At 46.0% G+C, this 21776-nt stretch overlaps 1 protein-coding gene and 1 pseudogene across 3 annotated transcripts; one reads left to right on the top strand and one right to left on the bottom strand.

The window, feature by feature from the left end:
• Positions 1-449: 449 nt before the first annotated feature.
• On the bottom strand, positions 450-21631 carry C4H9orf153 (chromosome 4 C9orf153 homolog). Of its 3 annotated transcripts, none has more exons than XM_072959194.1 (6): positions 21486-21631; positions 17924-18060; positions 12164-12274; positions 5355-5446; positions 3825-4321; positions 450-712 (listed from the first exon to the last, which is right to left on the bottom strand). In XM_072959194.1, exons 1-6 carry the CDS (start codon positions 21521-21523, stop codon positions 616-618), a joined length of 972 nt encoding a protein of 323 aa, XP_072815295.1. In that variant the 5' UTR covers positions 21524-21631; the 3' UTR covers positions 450-615. The 3 variants fall into 3 exon arrangements, with proteins under 3 accessions (XP_072815295.1, XP_072815293.1, XP_072815294.1); XM_072959192.1 differs by having other exon boundaries at positions 3838-4321; XM_072959193.1 differs by lacking the exon at positions 12164-12274 and having other exon boundaries at positions 3838-4321.
• Positions 14206-15692, top strand: LOC102535852 (ADP/ATP translocase 3-like; annotated as a pseudogene).
• Positions 21632-21776: the final 145 nt, after the last annotated feature.

The raw sequence follows: 21776 nt of genomic DNA, 5'->3' as shown, positions 1-21776 counted from the left end.
CCTATTCGTGCTTTTTCCAATCTCGTTCTTGTTTCACAAGTGCTACTTCCTTCCTCATGTCTTTGAGCAGTCAGCGTGTTATTTTTAAGTTCTCAGAATGAGCTCTATATCCTCAGGTGCTAATTCTCTCATTTGTTGAATTTACCTACTATTTTTATGATAACGGACTTCTTTATCTGCTTAAAATATTTTTAAGAACTCTTCTTGCTCAGGAGTTTTCATTCACATGCACCCTTTCTTTTCGTATGATCTAGAATTGCCTCAGCCTTGGTCCAGATGGGTTTCACTGATCCAAACTGGGTCTTACATTAGCAGATCAATTTGGATCTTTTACTCCATAATAACGGTTTCATAGTGGACCTTACAGGTGTATTTGCATAGATTGTCCCTAAGTTCCATGGTGCCACTGCTTCTTCTCATGTATAAATTCATTGCTCTCAAAAACACGCTCTAGATCCGAGATATTTTAATACAACTACATATTCAATTTAAGAAGAATCTTCCTTTTTGGGGTAATCGACCTGAGGATAAATGACCAAAGACTTTTGAACTAGAGGCGGGGAAGCAGCACGAGGCATCTGCTGGCTCTTCACAAATCTCTTCTCACTGTCGTATTTAATTTTTATACGTGAATCTGCAGTATGGCGCTTCCACTTCGCAATACCCTTGTAGTACTTCCATTCCAGGTCCTTTAGGTCCAGGAATTGTTTTCCTGCAAAGAATCATATTTTCAAAGAATCACGTGGTGGACTTTTTAACCTTCAGTTACTTAGAGATGCTTCATGGACAGAATAAACATTTGATGAACCCAGATCTCTTTCTTCCCCTGTGTTTCTGAAGCTTTGTAAACTAAGATGGAGCCCACAGCGTTCATCTCACTGAAAGGCATCTTCCAAACAGGAACCTGGGTCAGTCTGGCTAATGGGCTGGAGTGGACCCTGCAGGGCCGCAGCGGGCAGAGGAGAGCAAACAAGAGACGCAGAGCACTGAGGTCAACAGGGAGCAGGAAAGGACCCTAATGAGTGTTGAAAACAAGGAGGAAGAGTCGTCAGGAGTACACAGATTGTTAGTGTCATTTCTCCCGAGATGCTAGTGTAAGCCCTGTGTATAAAAGGGCAGTGGTTCAGCCAGAACTTGGCTGCTTCCCCTACACTTTCAGGATCTATGTACCAGCTTGGGGATTGAACCCAGGACCTCGTGCATGCTAGGCACGCTAGTAGTTGTAGTTCCTTCAAGGAGCCAACGAACCACAGGAACATCAAGGCGAGATACACTGCACATTCCTCTACTCAGCAACCATCTCCCTTTTCCTTCCCTTCAAGACTTTTCATGGATTAATAAATTATACACAAAAACAAGGAAAGCAAGGCCTAAGGCAGGGGCTTGAGCGTATGTAAAACCAGAGGCCAAAGAGCCAAGACGAGTGTGAGGAATATCTGGAGAAAACTGGGCGGAGCCAACAAGCAGGAGGTCTGGTCCATCTCTCACCCTGCTCGTGCGGTGATATCTGAGCAGGTTCACCTACGTCCTCCATCTCTGGGAAGGGCTTGGGTTTCCCAGGGTCTGCCTGGTAGAAAGTCTATATATATATATATATTCTGTACATGCCTGAAGTAGGAGACTGGGGCCAGGGACTGTTTCTTGAGTTCACACCTGGCTATGGTGTTCCACAGTCTGTCCCTAGGGCTCGGTTGCCAAGTTTCAGGGAGTCTGACCAGATCTTGGCAGGCCGAGCACTGCAAGGACTGGGGATAGAAGGAAGGAAAGGGATATTCGGCAAGCGAAGGCCATAGAGCGGATGACTTCGATTACTGAAGGGCTTTATGTTGTGATCTATGGCAGACACTATAGGCTGGCTCCCTCTGTACAAGTAACCATCCTTTTCTGCCTTCCTCTCCCCAGAGGGTGGGAAGTCCATTCACTGGACTTCCTTGCAATAAGGGATGGCTACTGGATGCAATTCTGGCCAAAGGGATGCGGGGAAAAGGCACCTGAGGAGGAATGTTCTGAGGAAGCTTTGCTTCCCTACTGAAGGAGGACAGAAGTCACCAATGCGGCCCATTCTCCTAGCCCCCTTCCTCCCTGGAAGGCATCCATTGCACTTGGAGACGAAGGAGACATTTTTGGCCATGAAGGCAAAAGGCACACAGAAAAAGATGGGGGAGCATGGGTTCTCGACAACATCAAAAAGCATTGCTTCAGCCTTTGCTTCCAGACAGAAAAATAGAAAGATACCCTCTATCTGATTTTTCTGTTATTTTTGGTCATACACAGTTCTAACCTACATGGGATTTAACCTGAGCAAGAGCTGCTGCTCACATGACAGGAAAAGAACAGGATGCCAACCCCTGCTCCCTCTCCTCCCCCAGAGCCTGGTGCGAGTAAGGACGTGCTCTCTAATATTCTTTGGTATACCAGGGGTCCTAAAGGTCTCTTGGACTGAGAATACTTTAGGGACCGACTGGCTGATAAAATTATAGTAATCCTAGGCAATATAAGACAGTAAGAGATGTATCGTCATAATCAAACCTAAGGAAGTACTTGATATTCCTCACACGAAAGCCTACCTGGCTGCACGCATGTTCCTTGAGTAGACAGGACATGACCTCCAAGGTCTCAGGAAATGAGGCCATGGAGGCAGAGGAGAACCTCCAACATGGAGGCTGGGAGGACCCATGAGAGAACTCCAGGGGCTAGGTAGACAGCACGCAATTTGGAGGAAAGGACAATTTGGCCCCTGGGGGTGGCAGAGGCATAAATGTCCCAGAGCTATCAAACGTCCAGAGCCTTCAGCACTTTCTCAGTAGGCTTATTGCCAGTTCTCGGTTCTCAGCCTTTTCCTCTCTGGTCCCAGACTTTACGTACGTACTTTTGTGGATTATCTAGGCCATTCCTACAACTTTCCTGATTTCCACTTCTGCCTGGGCTCCCAAACACACAAAGTGTGACTCTAGCAAAAGAATCTGAGACCCGCATTAGGCTCTGTCAAGACAGCAATGTAGGGAATTACAGCAAAGATTCTTCCAGCATCTGGGGCCAAATATGACCAGAGTAATCAATCTATTTCTTCAGATTTGTTCCTTCAAATGCCACTTTTAATGTAAAAATGGTGGTGTCAAAATATTTGCTGATCCTGAGTCAAGAATCTACTTCAGAGGGTCTCAAATATTTTATATCATGGATTTAATCTATTTTTATGGCTACACAGAATGACAAAATATTACTTCCTTCAATTTATGTAAGGAAAATGGGGCTCTTAGGAATAAGACACTCCCTCCTTGTTAAAATTCGCCATCATATGTTTTATAACATTTTTAACTGTCTTTGTATAGCCTTTGGCCTTATATGGGTACCTCTCTATTAAAGAATCGGATATGAGGAGTTTCCTCCTGTTGTTTGTGGCCTCTGTTGAAAGCCCTGATAGAGATGGAATAATAAGGAAAAAGGTTCGTGAAAAAATATTTTGAAAAAACTTCAACTGTAGTAAAGCCAAGATACTTAAGACAAAATATTATTCAGTAAATACTTGACTCACTGAATGAAACAAGAGACAAATAGTGATGGGTGCTTTCGAGTCCAAGTTTAACTGGCTCATTTGATAAATGTTTAAGTGCCGTGTCTAAATGGTACACTCGTTCGGGATGGATCTGAGGTTTGGCCCTCAAATGTTTGATTCTCTGTTCCCTATTTTCCATCGTCACTGTAGGCAGCAAGAGCACCAGCCGTGAACGTGGGAACTACAAGGTCCCCAGGGGTCAACGACTCAAGCAACCTAGGTAAACTTGGCAGTAAGATTCCACTCGTTTACTCCCACACGGCCTTGCCTGTTTAGATTACCTGGATCGACTAAGTATTTTGGAACTTTGTCTTCCAAGATGAACTTTCCTGGCAAGTCACTGGGAACGCCCAGTCCGCATGCTAGTTTGGTGCTGTGGGCCTTCTGCCGAACGGTGACCTGTGACATAGCTTTGGAGTGACTGATGAGAATCTCGTAAGGAAAAGTGTGCACGGGAGGAGGGATCCCGTACTGAGAGATCCTCTGCTGGGACCTGGACAGTCTCTCCAGGGGAGAGAGGGAGCTGGCCAGCAGGCTGCTGTGCAGGAGTTCAGTCATGGACCCTGGCCTTTCTTCTCTTCTAACCACCTTGCACGTGAGAACAGGCTGGGAAGTCTCTCCTCTCTCATCGGTCTCCTCGGTTCCGTTCACGTTCTGGCTGAGCATTCTCTGCGCCTCACTAGGTAAAAGACTGTGAGTTTTCAGGAGATGTGATTTCTTGCTCTCCTTATTAAAATTCTCAACAAATGCATATAATTCTGGCAGCTGTAGGAAAAAAAAGTGGGACGTTGTGAGATGGATGAGAATGTAATCAGCTGGCAGACCCACAAATCCTAGAACAAACAGCACAACAGCCATACAAACAGAAGCAACTATCTTTGGCAGATAACTGCCTAACTGAACCAAATCCATCATGGCAAAGTGGAACAGACACCAGAGGGTCCAATCTCAGATTCATTCCCTGAAAGGGTATTGTTTTTAACACACCATTAAACACTCATTATGGTAGAAGCCCGTTCAACTTGGATTCTAAAGTCTTTTAAAAAATTTGTTTTTGGTGAGGGAGGTAATTAAGATTATTTATTTATTTACTTTTAATGGAGGTACTGGGGATTGAACCCAAGTCTTTGAGATCTTTCCAATTCTAAAATTGTATGAGTGACCACGGAGAGAGACCACTGTGAGGGTTTGCAACCTCTGTTTGGAGGAAGGTTATATTTCTTTTAAGAAAGAGAGGGAGCCAGCTAATCTAGATATCAAAGTTTCATCGTCGTGTCCAAAGGACTCGAATGTTCAGGAATGTGGTGCAAAAGAAGCTGTAATTGTCCTTATCCACCAGAACCTTTTACCAAAGCAAACAGGTTTGTGGAGTGTTTGAAAACAGATGTTGGCAGAAAAGACAGTAAGTGTTCCCTCAAAGTACCCTTCTCTATATAAAACCCTGGATTGAAGGAATAAAAGCTTATTTCTAGAGCATTCTGCTTTCGAATCCCATTTATTTCTAAACAGGTTTCTTAGGACCTTAAGTGGAAGCCACTGAGGTCAAAATGAGAGCCCACATCTGGGCGACTAAGCCCAGCGCAGGCTCCTTTCCGTCCGGGTCAGTTCTATGGCAGGAGCACATCCATGCTCATCTGCTGGGAAGCGCTCACTGCATTTTGCTGTGACGACAAAGGGTTAAGTCACTGGAGGGAAATTTTTGTGTTCCAGATGGCTCCCTAGCCACGTCATTGCTTATTCAGAAGTCTGAAGCTTTACAACCCCTGAGTGTCAAGTGTCCTGTATGGCAGGTACATACCGAGCACACAGCGGGCTCTCCTGGCACATCATCTTTACTTGGGTCCGTGTCTTTATGGAGGAGCATGGTGCTGGGGTTTAATTCTCTGATCTCTAAAAGAGAAAAGTAAGGCAAGACCAAATGAAAGATCAAAACTCAGGTAAAACACAAAGACAGAGGGGGAACACTTAGGAAGTCTTTTAAGGACTTTTAAGTAAGACACTTTTCAATTTTATACCGCTTACATTTTTCTTTTGTTTTCTCCTTACTCTAGGTCAGTCAAAGTGATTACATTTCAACCAAATAGTTTCTCTGAAACACCTCAAACTCTTAAATGACATGTGTGTTCAGGCATGTAATACTAGTTTGCAGAATCCTATATGGATTATTTAATTTTTTTCTTTTCTTTAAAAAAATTTTTTTGGCAGGTAGGTAATTAGGTTTATTAATATTTATTTATTTACAATATTGTATTAGTTTATTTATTTATTTATCTTTTTGATAGCGGTACCAGGGATTGAATCCAGGACCTGGAATGCTAAGCTCTACCACTGAGCTGTATCCTCTTCCTAATTTTTTTTTCTGACATATTTTGATTAACTTTCATTTCCTCTGAAGAACAACTCACCTACCTTCTTATCCAGGAAATGTATTTTTTTACATGAGAGGAAAAGGCTGATAATAGTAACAACAATTAATGTTTTGAAATAATGTGCTTTGGGCCAGATACACCAGTAGGCATTTGACAGATGGGATTTTGTTTAATCCTTTTGTGAGAGATTAAAAATGAGCACAGAATCTTTACCATTGGCCTCATCAGTAAGAGGCAGCTAAGTCTGCTCCACATTTAACTGTGGGCTGGCTTTCTGCTTGGTGTCAACTGACAGTAGAAAGTCTAAGTGACATTGTGTGAGCACCAGATCCTCACGTTGAGAAGCTAGGCAGCTTCACACTCATAGAAGCCTGAGCCACCACGTAAAGAGGTCCAGCCACCCTTCTGGAGAAACCACGTGGAGTCAGGAGCCAGCACCAGACCCTCGACACGTAAATGAGGTCATCTTGGATCAGGAGTCCCGGTCGTGCCTTCAGATGACTTTAGCTGCACAAGCAACTCCAGATTCCAGACAGAGAAGAACCACCTAGCTGAGCCAGCCAACTCCAGAGTTACGACACATGATGAATTTCAGTTATTTCTAGACACTGTGTTTTGAGTGGATTGTTATGTAGCAATAAACAACAGATAAACCCTGTGGTGCTTCACATTCTTGGTTTAATTTATTCCAGTGACACCTTGATTGTTAGGTAGGGAGAAGTATGTGGGACAATACCTCCCTGGGAACCACTGGGTCCTGACTGGTGGCTATGGCAACTGGGATGAGTGTCAGAGATGGATCCAAGCCACTCATTTCCATTTAGGATGAAGCAAAAACAGTTAGGTTCTTCCTCCTTCCCAAGCAAAGTGGAAAAACCCAGAATGAATATATAGATTTTAATGTACACATATTTGAATATATATTTATTCTGGGATACCTATTTATTTATATGAAGATATCTGTGCATATACACCTAAGATATATTACGGTTATTATTACATATATCTAAACATATTATTGTCACCAATGAGTCCACCGTATCAATATATAAGACAAAAAACCCCAGTATAACGCAGTGCACCTACCCTCTTTCCTACATCTCGGCGGTGGCTTCACAGACATGTCTATCCCCAACTAGTTAAGATTTGATCGCGCTTTCCCTTTGATTGTTCCTGCGAAGGAAAATATCTTCTCTAACCTGCTTCATCTAAAACCTCTGGAGTCTTCTGGTCAGTCATCACTGTCGTCTTCAACAGTACTGGTGTCGCCCACCACAGGCAGGCTGCCTTCTCCCATTACCACCCGGCAAGAAATTCTCTTGCTGAACTACTGTTGAGGACATCGCCCTCTCACTGAAGGGTCAGGATTCAGGGAGCTAAAATGGAGCATGAGCCAAAGATGCTTTTATCCACTTTAATCCTGACTTCACTGGCAAACTTTCACCTTCAGCCCTTTGACTGAGTCAAGCCAATGCCAAAACCAGGATTAGCCCTTCAGCAATGTCCCACGGAGAGGGTTCCTGGAGAAGTCGTGAAGATACAGCCAACGATCTGTTACAGATTCACGCCGCTGGAGGGAGCCCTTGCAGGGCACCTCAGCATTTCTATGAATCTTTTGTTATTCCCAGAAATCCCTACAGTCAATTTTTTAAAAAATTTGTTTTCCTATTCTTTTTCATTATAGGGTTCTACAAGATACTGAATAAGCCCCTATGCTGTACAGTATAAACTTGTTTATCTATTTTATATAGAGTAGTCAGTCTACAGCCAATTCTAATTTTACCAAGAGGGAAGGCATCTCACAGGAACACCCCTTGGGTGGTACCCTCTTCTCCATTTGCCATCATACCCAACTCCTCTCTGCTCACCTAATGGTAACTCTCCCATCCAGAGCGGTATGCTTTATCCTCCTTGTAAGTCTTGGAATGTTTCGTCCTCCTCTCTCCCCTTCATGGGGGAAACAACTCTTCTGTCTCCTTCATGTTTCTCTATCATTCTCTCTTCGAGGTCCTGTTCCCCATTGGCTCCTTCCTTTCCTTACAGACATGCAAAATCTCTTCCATTGGGGGTGGGGAGAATACAACTAATTTTGACTCTGATCCTACCACTAACTCTCTCCTTTACCTCTCTGTGCTTGCTATTTTTATATTCTCATGATCTAATCCTCAGTATAATGACATTTTGCTTTCACCCTGACTGATGAACCAAAATTGAATTCTTGAAGATGACAGCGACTTTTTTTAGACAACAGAGCCTGAGGTCTCCCCTAATAATTAGGTGATTGTTCCAGTTTTTCCAGTTCTATGCCTTTTTTTACATTTTCCATCATAGTTGTTTTTTTTGTTTTACAAGATATTGAATATAGTTTCCTGTGCTATACAGTAGGACCTTGTTGTTTATCTATTTTATATATAGCAGTTTGTATCTGCAAATTTGAAACTCCTAATTTATCTTTCCCCAATCCCCTTCCCCTCTGGTAACCATAAGTTTGTTTTTTTGTGTCTGTGAATTTATTTCTATTTTGCAAATAAGTTCATTTGTATCATATTTTAGATTCCACATTTAAATGATACCATATGATATTTGTCTTTGCCTGATTTACTTCGCTTAGTATGATAATCTCCAGGTCCACCCATGTTGCTGCAAGTGGCATTATTTCATTCTTTTTTTATGGCTGAGTAGGGCTCCATTCATCTGTCGATGGACATTTAGGTTGCTTCCATGTCCTGGCTATTGTAAACAATGCTGCTATGAACACTGGGGAGAATGTATCTTTTGAATTAGAGTTTTCTCCAGATATATGACCAGGAATGGGATTGCTGGATCATATAACTCTATTTTTAGTTTTTTAAGAAAACTCCATACTGTTCTCCATGTGGATGCACCAATTTACATTCCCACCAGCAGTATAGGAGGGTTCTCTTTTCTCCACACCCTCTCCAGCATTTATCATTTGTAGACTTTTTAAATGATGGCCATTTTGACTGGTGTAGTTTTGATTTGTATTTCTCTAATAATTAGCACTGTTGAGCATCTTTTCATGTGTCCATTGGGCATCTATATGTCCTCTTTGGAGCAATGTCAATTTAGGTCTTCTCATTTTTTGATTAGGTTGCTTTTTTTTTGTTATTGAGTTGTATGAGCTGCTTGTAGATTTTGGAAACACAAAAAAATCAGAATGGGAAGCATGGAGCAATCAGATTCAGTACCTCAGAGAGGGAAACAAGCGTGCGGCATGGGCCAGCAGTGGGGCAACAGAGTGGCTCTGTTCACCAGCACGAGAGATGAGGATGGTGACCACACTGGAAGGCAGCTCACACCTCCCAGCGGGTGCTGATGTGCTGAGACAGCTCACCAGTTTTGAGCAGATATTAGACACAAAGGCTAGACTGCTTCCTTCTCCCTTCTCCCTTCCCCTTCTCCTACTCCTCCTTCTCCTTTTCTTTTTTTTTAAATAGAGGTACCGGGGAATAGAACCCAGGACTTTGTGCATGTAAGCATGTGCTCTACCACTGAGCTATACCCCCTACTCTCCCACAATCTGGACTACTTTCTGATGTGTGAATTTCATGGCTGTACACATCCAACTATCCAAAATGACCTTTACTATTGAAATTTTTTGTAGGAAAACCCTACATTACAGTAGAGAGAGTGAAATTCTTAATTCCCCCTTTGGAATAATTGCTTTTTAAAAACCCAAATTTTCTCAGGAATGCAACTATCCTATTATAGTGCTAATGTAACACAAAACTTTTTTATAAAATTAATAAGCTTTTTTGGGGGGTAGTTTTTGGTTTAAAATTGATTGGAAATTAAAGTGTTCACACATGCCCTCCCCCATCATACACACAATTTCCCCTATTATTAACACCTTGCATCAGCGGGATACGTTCATTATAACTGATGAACCAATATTGATTCATTATTATTAAAGTACACAATTTACATAAATAACTCTTTGTGTTGACCATATTCTATGGGTGTTGACAAAGGTATAATGACATGTACCTACAATTGCATGTCATACAGAACAGTCTCAGTGCCCTAAAAATCCCCTGTGCCCCAGCTTCTAACTTTCTATAAGCCACACTGGGTAAGCTTTCTTAAAAGAAAATTCTGATCAAGATATGCTCTTGCAGAAAACCATCAGTGGCTTCCCTCAGCCCAAACAGTACAAGCTCATTAGCCTAATGCTCAGGACTTCTCATCATCCAGCCATAAGCTGGGACAGGAGGGAAAAGGGCAGGGCACAAAGATTAAAAGAATAACACAGCTGTTGAGGATACAACAAAAATTGGATGGAACCTACTAAGCCCAAGATGGTGGAAGATTTGACTTTCAGTAGACCTTGACCCTCATTATACGCTCATTGCAATACATTAGCTGCTAAATGACACACCCACAGGTGCCATCACAGTTCCCAGGTTGACCATAAAAGACCAAAAAGTAGGTGATGGCCCAATTCCTGGAAGCCCCCTCTCCTCCCCCCAAAACAGTCTGAATAATCCTCCCACATGTTAGCATATGAAGTTACCCAGCCCATAAAAACTAACCACTCCTGCACCTCAGAGCTGCTCTCTCTTCTGAGACAAAGAGCATTCTCTTCATGGAATGTGTATCTCTCTAAAGCAACTTGCCTTCACTTTACTATGGCTCGCTCTTGAATTCTTTCCTGTGCAAAGCCAGGGACCCTCACTTGGTGGCCCGTCCCATGGACTCGCCTGAGACTTGGTGCACGACCATCCTCTCACGCCTTATTCTCCTGCAACAAAGCTACACCTCACCTGCGTCCATCACTGCTTCCCTTTCAGGTGGCTTTACTCCTGCCAGTGTGCTTTTTGACATTTGCCACACATGCCCCTCACCTTCCCACTTTCCTGTCTGTTTGTAACCAAGCAGGACCCACTGAGGCCTTCCCAGGACAGACCCCTCCCCCATATCCTCTGCTTCAGCTCCTCTCTGAGGTACCCAGATAATGGTAACTGATGCACATTTCCTGAGTTGTTCTACAGATGTGAAAACCCCACCAGATGGAAGATGTTAAATACTTGATGACCATGAGCCCACTGCCCCCAGGCCTACTGGAGCCTAAGGCTTGATAGTGTTAACCCATGTGATGCCACCCCATTGCCCCACCATCAACCAGAGAATTGTGCACGAGCTGATCACATACTCTGCCACCCTCCTCCCTCACCTGGACTTTAAAAGTGCTTTGCTGAAACCCTTTGGGGGAGTTCCGGGCTGTAGAGCATGAGCCGCTCATTCTCCTTGCATTGGTGCCTTTACAACAAATGCCGCACTTTCCTTCACCACAACCCGGTGTCAGTAGATTGGCGTTGCCGTGCGTGGACCCAAGTTTGGTTTGGTAACACGTTTACGCTGTTCTCTCCACACGACGCCCCCAGCCTTCCCCTCACAGCTGGAGTCTCTCGTCAAAGCCCATGTCAGGAGCTGTTCCTCTGACATTCTGTTCCCTAGTGGGAGTCATCTCCTGCTTCTTGGAGCCTCCTTGACACTGTCCCTGTGTCTCCTCAATGGCGTTTACAGGCAAACCTCACCTTATTGCATTTCACAGATAATGTGTTTATTTATTTTTTTTAACAAATGGAAGGTTTGTGGCAACTTTGCATTATCAGATGATGGTTAGCATTTTTTAGCAATAAAACATTTTAAAATTAAAGTACGTCCTTTTTTAAAAGATATAATGCTATTGCACCCTTAATAGGTTACAGTATAATATAAACATAAATTTTATATGCCCTGGAAAACTAAAAAATTTGTGTGACTTGCTTTACTGCGACCTTTGCCTTGTTGCGGTGGTCTGGAACCAAACCCACAACATCCCCGAGGTCGGCCTCTCTTATTTTCCACTTTGTTTAGTTGTACTTGTCTTATTTCCCCAGCTGAGCACAGAGGATGAGAGAAGACACTCTGGAGTGGAGGCCTTGCCTGCTGGCCTCTGACCTCGGTATTGGGTATACATGAAAAGTGAGCCTGGAGCAAATCAACAGGACAGTCTCTGCGTGGCAACAGCGGCGATTCTTAGAGCAATCTCCAAATGAACGATCCCCGTCGTCCTCAGGGCCATTAGGAAGACCACGGTGATGAGCATCTTGTGATGCTGACAGTTCAGTTTGCGGTGTCACAGGGTCGGGAAAGGGGCGGTGGGGCAGTGCGCCTGCTGCAGGAAAGGGAATGGAGGGTGCCAGTATTTTCAGAGATGGGAAAGAATCGGTACCTGGCGGAGGCTCCGGGGGAGATCTCTGCTTGCTTCTGGTCCCTTTGGTGGAGGCAGCAGCCCTTGGCTGATAGGCTGGAACTCTAAAAGGAAGGAGCCAGGCTCCCAGAGCTGGAAAGGAGGGGGACAGATTTCCTTGCTGCTTCATGTAGGTAAGTCCAACCGTGCCCTCATCTCTGCACCTACGACAGCTTCTGATCTACATCCTGTGATACCAAAGAAAAGCAATGCAGCTGTACTGGGGCTAATTTCCCACCTCTTCTCCAGGGAACTGGCAAATGTACTGAACGGGATTCTAGGCAAGTCTGGAAAGCCCGTTCAGGGGTCACCAGCCTCAGCCTGTGTACCTGTGGGCATTCTGGCTCCTGAAACGTAAGGCAGCGCATAGGAAGGAAAGAAGGAAGAAAAGGTGCTGGGTGGGGAGCAGCAGTGGAAGGAGAGGGTGGGGCAGATCAGTAAAGTCCATCCAAGGGAACTACCTTGGAGAGCTGCCTGTGCTTGCTGTTCTGAGCGCTGCAGACAGTCCCCAGGGAACCGGACCTGCTCAGGACCTTCACTGGTTGATGGATGGTAGCCTTGAGGGCTGACAGGCCTGCTGGGACAGGGGAGGGAGGTAATACCTGGCGGCTTTCAGTGGAAGCCAGTGTGACTGGTTCATTTATTTCCACCATTCAGTTTTGGCTAAAGAGACAGAGTTTGTCCCCGTGGGCTGGTTCTGGAAGAGGGGAGAGGAAGCTGTCTACCATTTTTTGATCTTCTCGTTCAGATTCTCATCTCTACTGAGGCTAACTCTCAAGGCTGGACGCCAGGAGAGGGAGGAGGAAGGACGCCAGGTGTGGCGAGAGCAGAGCAAAGCCAGGGCCAGGAGTCAGTGGGCTCGTGGCGGGGCAGGCAGGACGCACAGAGATGGAGGGCGAGGCCCCAGGGGATGGGGAGGATGAGTCCTGAGTTCGGAGGCCAGCTTCCCATGACCCCCTGGAAGGAGGTGAAAGTCTCCCGGCGGGATTCACGGAAGTGGACGCAGCCACCATCTGTCCCTCAGCCCTGCTCTTTCCCGACTCTCTCACCTCCCACTTCACCCCACCCTCCCTGTGAAGCCCAGACTGACTTAATTCCCAGTGTTCCGCGCCTCATGGGCTTATCCAGCGCTGCACTCACCACTTGTTTTACAATTATCCCTTTACGTGGCCGCCTTTCGTGAATTTGGGCGCCTGGGGGCAGGGCCAGGGTCTCATCGTCCTGCAGTCCCAAGGCCTAGCCCGGCACCTGGCACGTGCCAGTGCCTGGGGAGTGCTGAGTGGATGAGCAACTGTCCATTGTGACATATGGACATCCTCAAGGTCACACAAACAGCTGTGCGACACGAAAGGTCAGGCGATTACCTTCCTGCAGGAGGGTGGGGGATGGAGGCTGGAAAAACACTTTTTAAAAAAGTGAGTATTAAATAGCTGCTTGTGAATATAATTTCTGATCAGTCAAGTTTTTCCTTCTTGTGGGCAAGTGCAAAGGAGATATCGAGGCAGTTAAGTAGACAGGAGACAGAGCCGTGCTCCCTACCTCTGCCCAAAAGATTGAGTTGGTCAAGCTAACTCTCTAAGTGAACCAAGTAGCAGTGCCTTGGACTCCGTCCCCACCCTTAAATGACTCCCTGCTTGAAGACTCTTGCAGAAATCATTAAAAACTTGGCCAAACGACCACTTCCCCAGATGGAGTCTATTGGTGTACTACTCAGTGTTCTACAGAGCCACAGAACCAGCAGGAGACACACACACAGTCAGCCCTCAGGATCCTTGGACTCTCATCCACAGATTCAACCAAAATCAATAATAAAAAAATACTGGAATCAAAAATATTGGGGGAAAAATTGCAGAAAGTTTAAAAAAGTAAAACTTAAATCTGCTTTGTGCCAACAACTATTTACATAGCACTTACATTGTATTTACAACTATCCAGGGGGGTTGTAAAGTATATGGGAGGGTTGGTACCTTGGCGGCTGTGCACTGGCCGCCCCGGCCTTTCGGTCCTGGTGGTGCCTCGCCACCATGACGGACCAGGCCACCTCCTTTGCCAAGGACTTCCTGGCCAGAGGGAGCACCCCTGCCATCTCCAAGACGGCCGTGGCCCTGATCGAGCAGGTCAAGCTGCTGCTGCAGGTGCAGCCCGCCAGTGAGCAGATGGCGGCCGACAGGCAGGACCAGGGAATCGCGGACTGCACTGTGCACATCCCCAAGGAGCAGGGTGTGCTGTCCTTCCGGATGCGCAGCCTGGCCACAGTCATCCACTACTTCCCTATGCAAGCCCTCAATTTCGCCTTCAAGACCTTCCTGCGGGGCGTGGACAAACACACGCAGCTCTGGATGTATTTCACGCGCAACCTGGCCTTCGGTGGTTGAAGGAGGGAGAGCCTCCTCCCTCTGCTTTGACTACCCTCTGGATTTTGCCAGAATCCACCTGGTAGCCAATATAGGGAAACCCAGCATGGAGCGGGATTTCAAAGGCCTGGGAGACTGGTGAACATCGCCAAGTCTGACGGCATCTGAGGCCTGTACCAGGACTCTTGGTGTCTCTGTGCAGGGCATCGTCATCCACCTGGCTGCCTACTTCGGCGTGTAGGACACCGCCAAAGGTGTGCTCCCCAACCCCAAGAACACCCACATCGTGGTGAGCTGGGTGATTGCCCAGGTTGTGACAGCCGTGGCCGGCGTGGTCTCCTATCAGTTCAACACTGTGGAGCTGCCAATGCAATGGGGGCACGAAGGAGCTGACATGTACAGGGGCACGCTGGACTGCTCGTGGAAGATCTTTGAAAATGAAGGGGGCAAAGCCTTCTTCAAGGGCATCTGTTCCAATGTCCTCCATGGCAAGGGCAGCGCCTTCGTGCTGGTCCTGTACGACAAACTGAAGGTCATCTGGATGGCGCCCCACCAGCACAGGACCAACAGAACCACGTGGAGTACTCAACTATGACAGTCCATGGACCTCTGGGAAAGTCCAGTGTCCTTGTGGAGGACTCACTGTGATCATGAGCGCACCCTGGGTCCATGCACTGAGTATGGGGGTGAGTGGAGGGGAATCATGGCGTCTTTGCAGGTCCTCATGTGAGGCAGCTCCTGTGATTCAGTCTGAGTCCAAAGGTCTGAGAACTGGAGGAGCTGATGGTGCAACAGAGCAGGACCCTGTGCAGCTCTTCCTGGTACCAGTGCTTTCCATGCCCCACCATTTCTTGTTTGTAGGGAAGTCGCTTCATTCAGCCTCCTTGACCTTCCCTGAGTTCCAAAGGGCAGCAACCATTGTGACTATCTGTCTCCAGAACTTTCTCATCTTCCCAAACCGAAACTGTCCCCGTTAAATAATAGCTCCCCATTCGTCCTTCCCCCAACCCTGGCAACACCATTCTACCCTCTGCCCCAATGAGTCTGGCTCCTTTTTGTACCTCATATTAGTGAATCACACAGTATTTGTCCTTGGGTTGTGACTGGTGTATGTCACTTGGCACGATGTCTTCAAGGTTCATCCATGCTGTAGCATGAGTCAGAATTTCCTTCCTTTTTAAGGCTGAATAATAATATTCCATTGTATGGATACAACATGGATATGAAAGCTGCATTTTGTTTATCCATTGATCCATCACTGTATACTCTAGGTTTCCTCTATCTCTTGGCCATTGTGAATAATGTTCCTAATGCTGTTGAACACGCAAGTTCATGTACCCAACGCACAGTAAGGCCAAACAAACCGAAATGCTGGAGTCTGCAGCAGAGAGAGGTTTACTGCAGGGCCAAGCAGGGAGAACGGGTGGCTTGTGCTCAAAACCCCGGATCCCTGATGGTTCTCAGGGATGTCTTTACAGGCAAAGTTTGGGGTGAGGGCTGCAGGGTGTGTGACTTTCTTCTGATTGGTTGGTGGGGAGGTGACACGGCGTGTCCCAGGAATCCTGTGCTCAGCCTGGTGCTGCCATCCCCCACCTGGGTGGGCGCCTCAGTTCCTGCAGAAGAACTCAATGATATTGTTATGGACACTCCTCAAGGAGGAACCAGGACTCTGCTTTATTGCTGCACTATTGCTTCTTGACTGTTCCTCCCTTTTTTTCCCTGCATTCCCTCCTTTCTCTGATTAGTAACTGTTCTAAATCTGCCCTTTGGAACTCAGGGAAGGTCTAGGAGGATGAAGCCTTTTTCCTACAAACAAGAAATGAGGGGTATGGAAAGGCTTTTATACCTAGGAGGGCCTCCACAGGGTCCTGCTTGGTTTAAATTCCCCCTTTTCTTTGAGCCTCCTCAATCTTGAAGGAAACAGGTGTTGGACAAAAAAAGGAAATAAGGTTTTGGATAGAGAGGTTAATCATAAACTCGGCAGAAGAACTCAGTTCTAGGCGAACTCAGTTTCACTAAGAATATGGGTATACAGGAAAATTAACAATTTTAAATAAGAATAAATACAGCAAACCTTAGACATATTTTGATACTGGCATAATCTTGGGGTGGCCTTATAATTTATCAGCCGAACGTGGTCATTTCTGAGAGTGAGCAGGGCCACTGTTAACAACCGTGCTGGGATATGAGGCATATATTGGGACTGTCAGGGCAAACGAGGCTAAAGTCTCACCTTCATCCGTGCAGATATAAGCAAAGAGGTTAGGGGGGCCCTGGAGAAAGAGAGCCAGGAATGGCTTTCTTGACATTTTGTGATCTAAGCCTGTCTACAATGCTTGCCCTTGAACAAGTTTCAGTAACTAATGATCTCAAAAGAACAAAGGAATTCACGAACAGAGAAAAGGCAGTCAAACAGCAGTGCAGTGAGAAAGCAGAGTGCTGGTCCCTCCTCAAGGGATGTACATAATACACCTTTGAGTTCTGCCAGAGCCAGGTGGAGGATGGAATGGTTGTGTTGACCCTTCTGACTTCAATCAACTCAACCTGGACTCTGTCGATCTTTGTCCCAGTTCTGTGCTTAATTCTCCTCTGCTCAGGCCCCTTCATGAATATGCAGGTACCCTTAGCTTAAAACTTTCCCAATTGCGCTATTCAGGGAGACACTGCTTTGGAAAAGATCCCCCGTGTTCTCTTTACTTGCTGCAAGTAATAATAAATCCTTCCTTCTCCCCATCCATGGCTTGGTTGTGTCTTTGACCTGACAGGTACCAAGAGGCAAACCCACTTTTCGGGTAACAGGGGTGCAGGGGCGGTGTTTTGGTGGTGTTAGTAGCAACTGAATGACGGCAGACGGGGTGCAGTGAGACAGGCGTGGTCTCTACTCAGGTGGACCTTACACACTTAAGTTTGTTGATTCTTCTGTGATGCAGACTTGATAATGTTTGCTGTCTTCCTCTAAGAAGAGGAAAAATATCTGAATTTCTGCAGTATTTCTGAGTTTAAGATACAGAGAAGTTGGCTATGTTGAGAGTAAAACATAAAACAATCTCAGTTTTCTCTGTAAATTGGCTTCACATTAAGTTGCTTTAAGTAAATGCTATCTTTCTCTATTCTGAAAAGTTAATCTTTGAACATGACATTTCAAAGACTTACAGACTCTCAAGCTGGCAGGCAGGGAGGGCTCTATCTCATCCCAGGCTTCTCACATCATGCATAAACCTCTTCTGAATCCTGGAGCAGCCCACCCAGCCCCACGTGAGTCCCTGGGGTCGCCCCTCCCCTGTGGCAGCCCCCATGGCTGTTACAGCCTTCTCTGTCTGTTTTCTAGGGGACAAACACCAGGTTTCACTCATTTTGACTCACTTTACTCACAACACATTTTACTTACTTTGAGTAAATAGTATGTGTAAGATCCAGGGCCATATACATTTTGTCAATCCCAGGGCCTCAAAAAGTCCTAGCACAGTGCAGGCACGGAGCAAGTTTCTGTCGACTGATAGAATGAACGAATAAATGGACTGAATACTGGAAAATAAGGAACAAGAAATGATCTGCTGCAGCACCAAGTCAGTCTACTTGACTTAACTTCCTCACAGGAGTGAGGGAAGTCCTACATGTTTATCTTTAACTTACTTCCTTGTACTTGATAAAGTTTCTGCCCCAGAGTCCTCATGGAGAATTTCAACTAGGTCAGTGGATTGTATAGTCCTTTGATGCTTTTCTTCAAATGCCCCTAAGTGTTCAGAAATAACCATCAACGGGACGGACCATCAAAGGGCAATTTCACAGCTGAATAATTAAGACTTTTTATTAGCGTGGCTTAAAAAGCCACACTAATAACTGGTCAGTATATTGAGGCCAAGTCTAATGCTGACAAAGAAGATTAAAAAATACCACCAGAGGGACAAATTGGTTCCACTTATATGAGGTACCGAGAGTAGTCAAGTCTATGGGGAGGAAGGATGAGAAGCTACTGTTTCATGGGTGCACAGTTCTAGCTGGGGTAACAACAAAGCTTCAGCGACGGACAGTTGTGGTAGTTGCACAACAATGTGAATGTACTTCATGTCACTGCACTTTACACTTAAAAATGGTTAAAATGGTCAATTTTATGCTATGTATGTTTTACCACAAAACATCTCTTGAGAAAGGCAAGGTCCCATGCCACCTTACGTGGGCATTCGAAGAAGGGCCACAGAAGACCTTTCCCTTCTTTAGCTCTCCTGGAATGTCATACCTGGTCTCTCTATTTAAGAAAGCTCTTATGACTGAAAAATTGTGCTGAACACTGGAATTTGACACAACATTGTAAAATGACTATAAATCAATAAAAAATGTTAAAAAAAATAGAGAAAGAATGACAAAAAAAAAAAAAAGAAAGCTCTGGGTCAAATGTGTTAGGACAAAAACTAGTGGACCCTGAGGGTCCCCTGGTTCTGCCGGTTAGGCAGTGGTGGCCGAGCTGGGGATCCCAGCTACCAAAAAGCTACTAAGAAAAATGGGCCTGGGGTCCCCAAGACCCTTTTAGTATTTTAGAACAATACCTTAGGGAAATCACAGTCAGCACTTGGAGTCAAAGCGCCAGGTACAGTCTTGGCCTTTAAATTCTGTCCACTCAGGGTGGGAACGTGGGTGTCTCATGCTGATCAGAAATCCTGAGCACCATGTGGGTGTCCAGTGAAAATTACTACTCCTACCAAATTCCTCCAGAGATGAAGAACTTGCCACTCAAAGGTGGTCAGCAGAGCCAAAGTATGGGTTTTACTTGGGTTTTGGCTGGATGTGCAGAACCCGAGACCCTTGGAATCAGGTCTGCATTTTAACAAGATCCCCACGTGACTTATTTATACCCTAAAGCCTGAGAAGAACTGCTTCAAGACACAGATTCCACGGGGAATAAAAAGGTACTTTATAGTGAACAGTTTGGGAATTACTTGTTCATGGAAGTAGAACCATGAAGCAACCCAGTAAGCTACCAAAAAAATACAGTTTTAAGCTGGGGGACTATTGCTGGACAGAGCCCTTGCCTTGGAGAAGACTGAACTTCATGCCACTGACGAGAATCATAATCTTTACCAAAGATTTTGTGGGAGGGAGAGAGGAAGCTGACATCACACATCCCACGGTGACTTAACCCCCATACGGCTCTGCATCTCAAAAGAGGCTGAGGGTAGGGTGGACCTCCAGCCCCGCTCTTCCTCTTAAGTCTGGTGTGGCACACCCGGGCCCAGGGGGTTCAGCTTGCTTAAGGCAAATTCATCTTTACACAGGAATTCTCTTAACAGGATACAATTTTCTCTGTATAGTTGTATTTTTAGTTCTTTACAGACGTGCTGCTGTGGTCATTTGAAAGAAATACAGTTTTCCCCCAGATTTTAGTATGGGATTTCCTAATTGTGTGGAAACTCTCACTTCCACAAACTATTGCTTTGACTGATAATCCACGGGTCACAGAACCACAGCGTGCTGAGCGTCTACTCTCGGCTGGATGCTGTTTATGTGCAGGTAGCTCCCTGACCTTCCCCAGTTCTGAGACAGTTCTAGAGAAGGGGAAACAGGCCCAGAGAAGTCACATAACCTGTGCCAGGTCACAAGGCCACAAGATGACAGAGCCCGTGAGCAATCCAGGTGTATCTCACCCTCAGCCTACACCTCCCCTGCTCACCAGCCTCCCATGAACTAGCTGAACGTCTGCATCGCATCTGTGTTCACTCCACACTGAAGCTGTCTCTCTGGCCTGGGGCCTGTCTGCTCTGAGACACAAATGGGACCCTGATGGCTAGAAACCTTTGCAGGCTGCGAGGGTCCTTACAGTTGCTGGATGGCATGGGAATTACCAGGAAACTTAACATCACAGGCTTTCGCATTTCCTGATCTCTCAGCCATCAAAACGAGACAAGAAAGGCTGTTCTTTCATTTTCTTTTTTAAGGTATTTCCTACATAATGAAACCTAGGAAGTACTGGAAATCCAAGGGACATCTGATCATGTAGGAACTTCTTCAACCCCATTCCACCCTTTTTTCTTTGAGGAAAAAAAATGTTGTTGTGGGTCCAGAGACAGAGGGCAGGGAGACGCTCTGTAGCCGTGCGGCACAGTGGCCCCTCACCCCCTCATCTCCCGAAATTCTTCAAGGGGTATTTGAGCCACAGTGGCCGAGCCACCCAATCAACACGTTGCTATGAAGAGTACAGTGGGCTTGGCAAAGGTAGTCTAACTGGGATCAGCCATTGGCTCTGCCTCTGCGTGACGCTCCCTTGATGGCAGGTGATGGCCTGCAAGCCCCACAGGGGCACCATGGAGTGACCTCACAGGATGCCCAGGGTTTGGAGCAGAGCTTCTACGGATACGATGCAGCGCAGACAAAACATGCTATGGCTGTAGGACAGTCATCTTGGCAAAAATAATTACCATGTGCCTTGATGTTAGATGAGTATCAAAGAAAATGACAGTGCTTCTGTCTTCAAGAACCTCTCAGTATTAACCAGGAATCAAACCAAAACCCAAACACCAGTCCAAGCACTGCTGGTGGGATTGGCCATGAGCCATAAAAGAATGGTCTTGGTGAGGCTGGGGTGTTAACAGAGTCCCACTGATTTCACCTAAGCCTTCCTCACACCTGTCTCTCCCACAGGTCCTATTTGGGGTTTTGCAGGAATTTCCTCCTGTCCAACCTCCTCATTCAGCCTCTCATGCTCCCCGGGCAGCCAGGGTGACACTTTTAAATGCAGTTGCTTTGATGACCCGCCCCTTGTGAGAAACTTCAGCGGCTCCCAACACCTACAGAACCCAGAGAAAGCCCTCGTCCCAGGCCTGCCCTGCCTCCCAGCTGTCTCCTGCCCCTCCTGCGTCTCAGTCTCCTGAGCGCTGGGCTCCCAGCACGTCTGCAATTCTCTTCCCTAAATCTACATCTTTTAAGACTCAGTTCAGGGGTCATAACCTCTAAGATACCTTTTTAGAAGTGCACCCCCGGTCTTGGTTCTTAACATGACACGCAGTGTGGCCTAAGGGCGAGGTGCACAGGGCTGGAGCCAGGTGGCCCCGGTCATCATCCTGGCTTGGCCATGGACCATGCTGCCTTAGGTCCCCTATTTTATCCACGCCACTCTTCAGCTTGTCATCTACGAGACAGAAAATAATCAGACCTACTTCACTGGGTTGCTGTGAAGATGAGGTTAATTAGAACAGTTCCTGGCATGTAGCAAGTATGGGATAAATGCTATTAGCAACACTTACTCTATT

Source organism: Vicugna pacos, chromosome 4 (genome assembly GCF_048564905.1).
Source record: "Vicugna pacos chromosome 4, VicPac4, whole genome shotgun sequence".
Classification (NCBI taxonomy): Eukaryota; Metazoa; Chordata; class Mammalia; order Artiodactyla; family Camelidae; genus Vicugna; species Vicugna pacos.
Note: the sequence above shows the minus strand (reverse complement) of the source record. Positions and strands in the feature narration are given on the sequence as shown.

What these genes read in the sequence shown, in the direction of transcription:
- C4H9orf153 (XM_072959192.1), bottom strand. Translation starts at nt 21,523, where the DNA reads ATGTTAAGAACCAAGACCGGGGGTGCACTTCTAAAAAG. An exon ending in ACACATACTATTTACTCAAA is followed by an intron (nt 12,275 to 17,923) that starts GTAAGTAAAATG and finishes CCTCCTTTCCAG; the next exon opens with CTCTGGGAGCCTGGCTCCTT. An exon ending in TCCCCCGGAGCCTCCGCCAG is followed by an intron (nt 5,447 to 12,163) that starts GTACCGATTCTT and finishes TTTCTCTTTTAG; the next exon opens with AGATCAGAGAATTAAACCCC.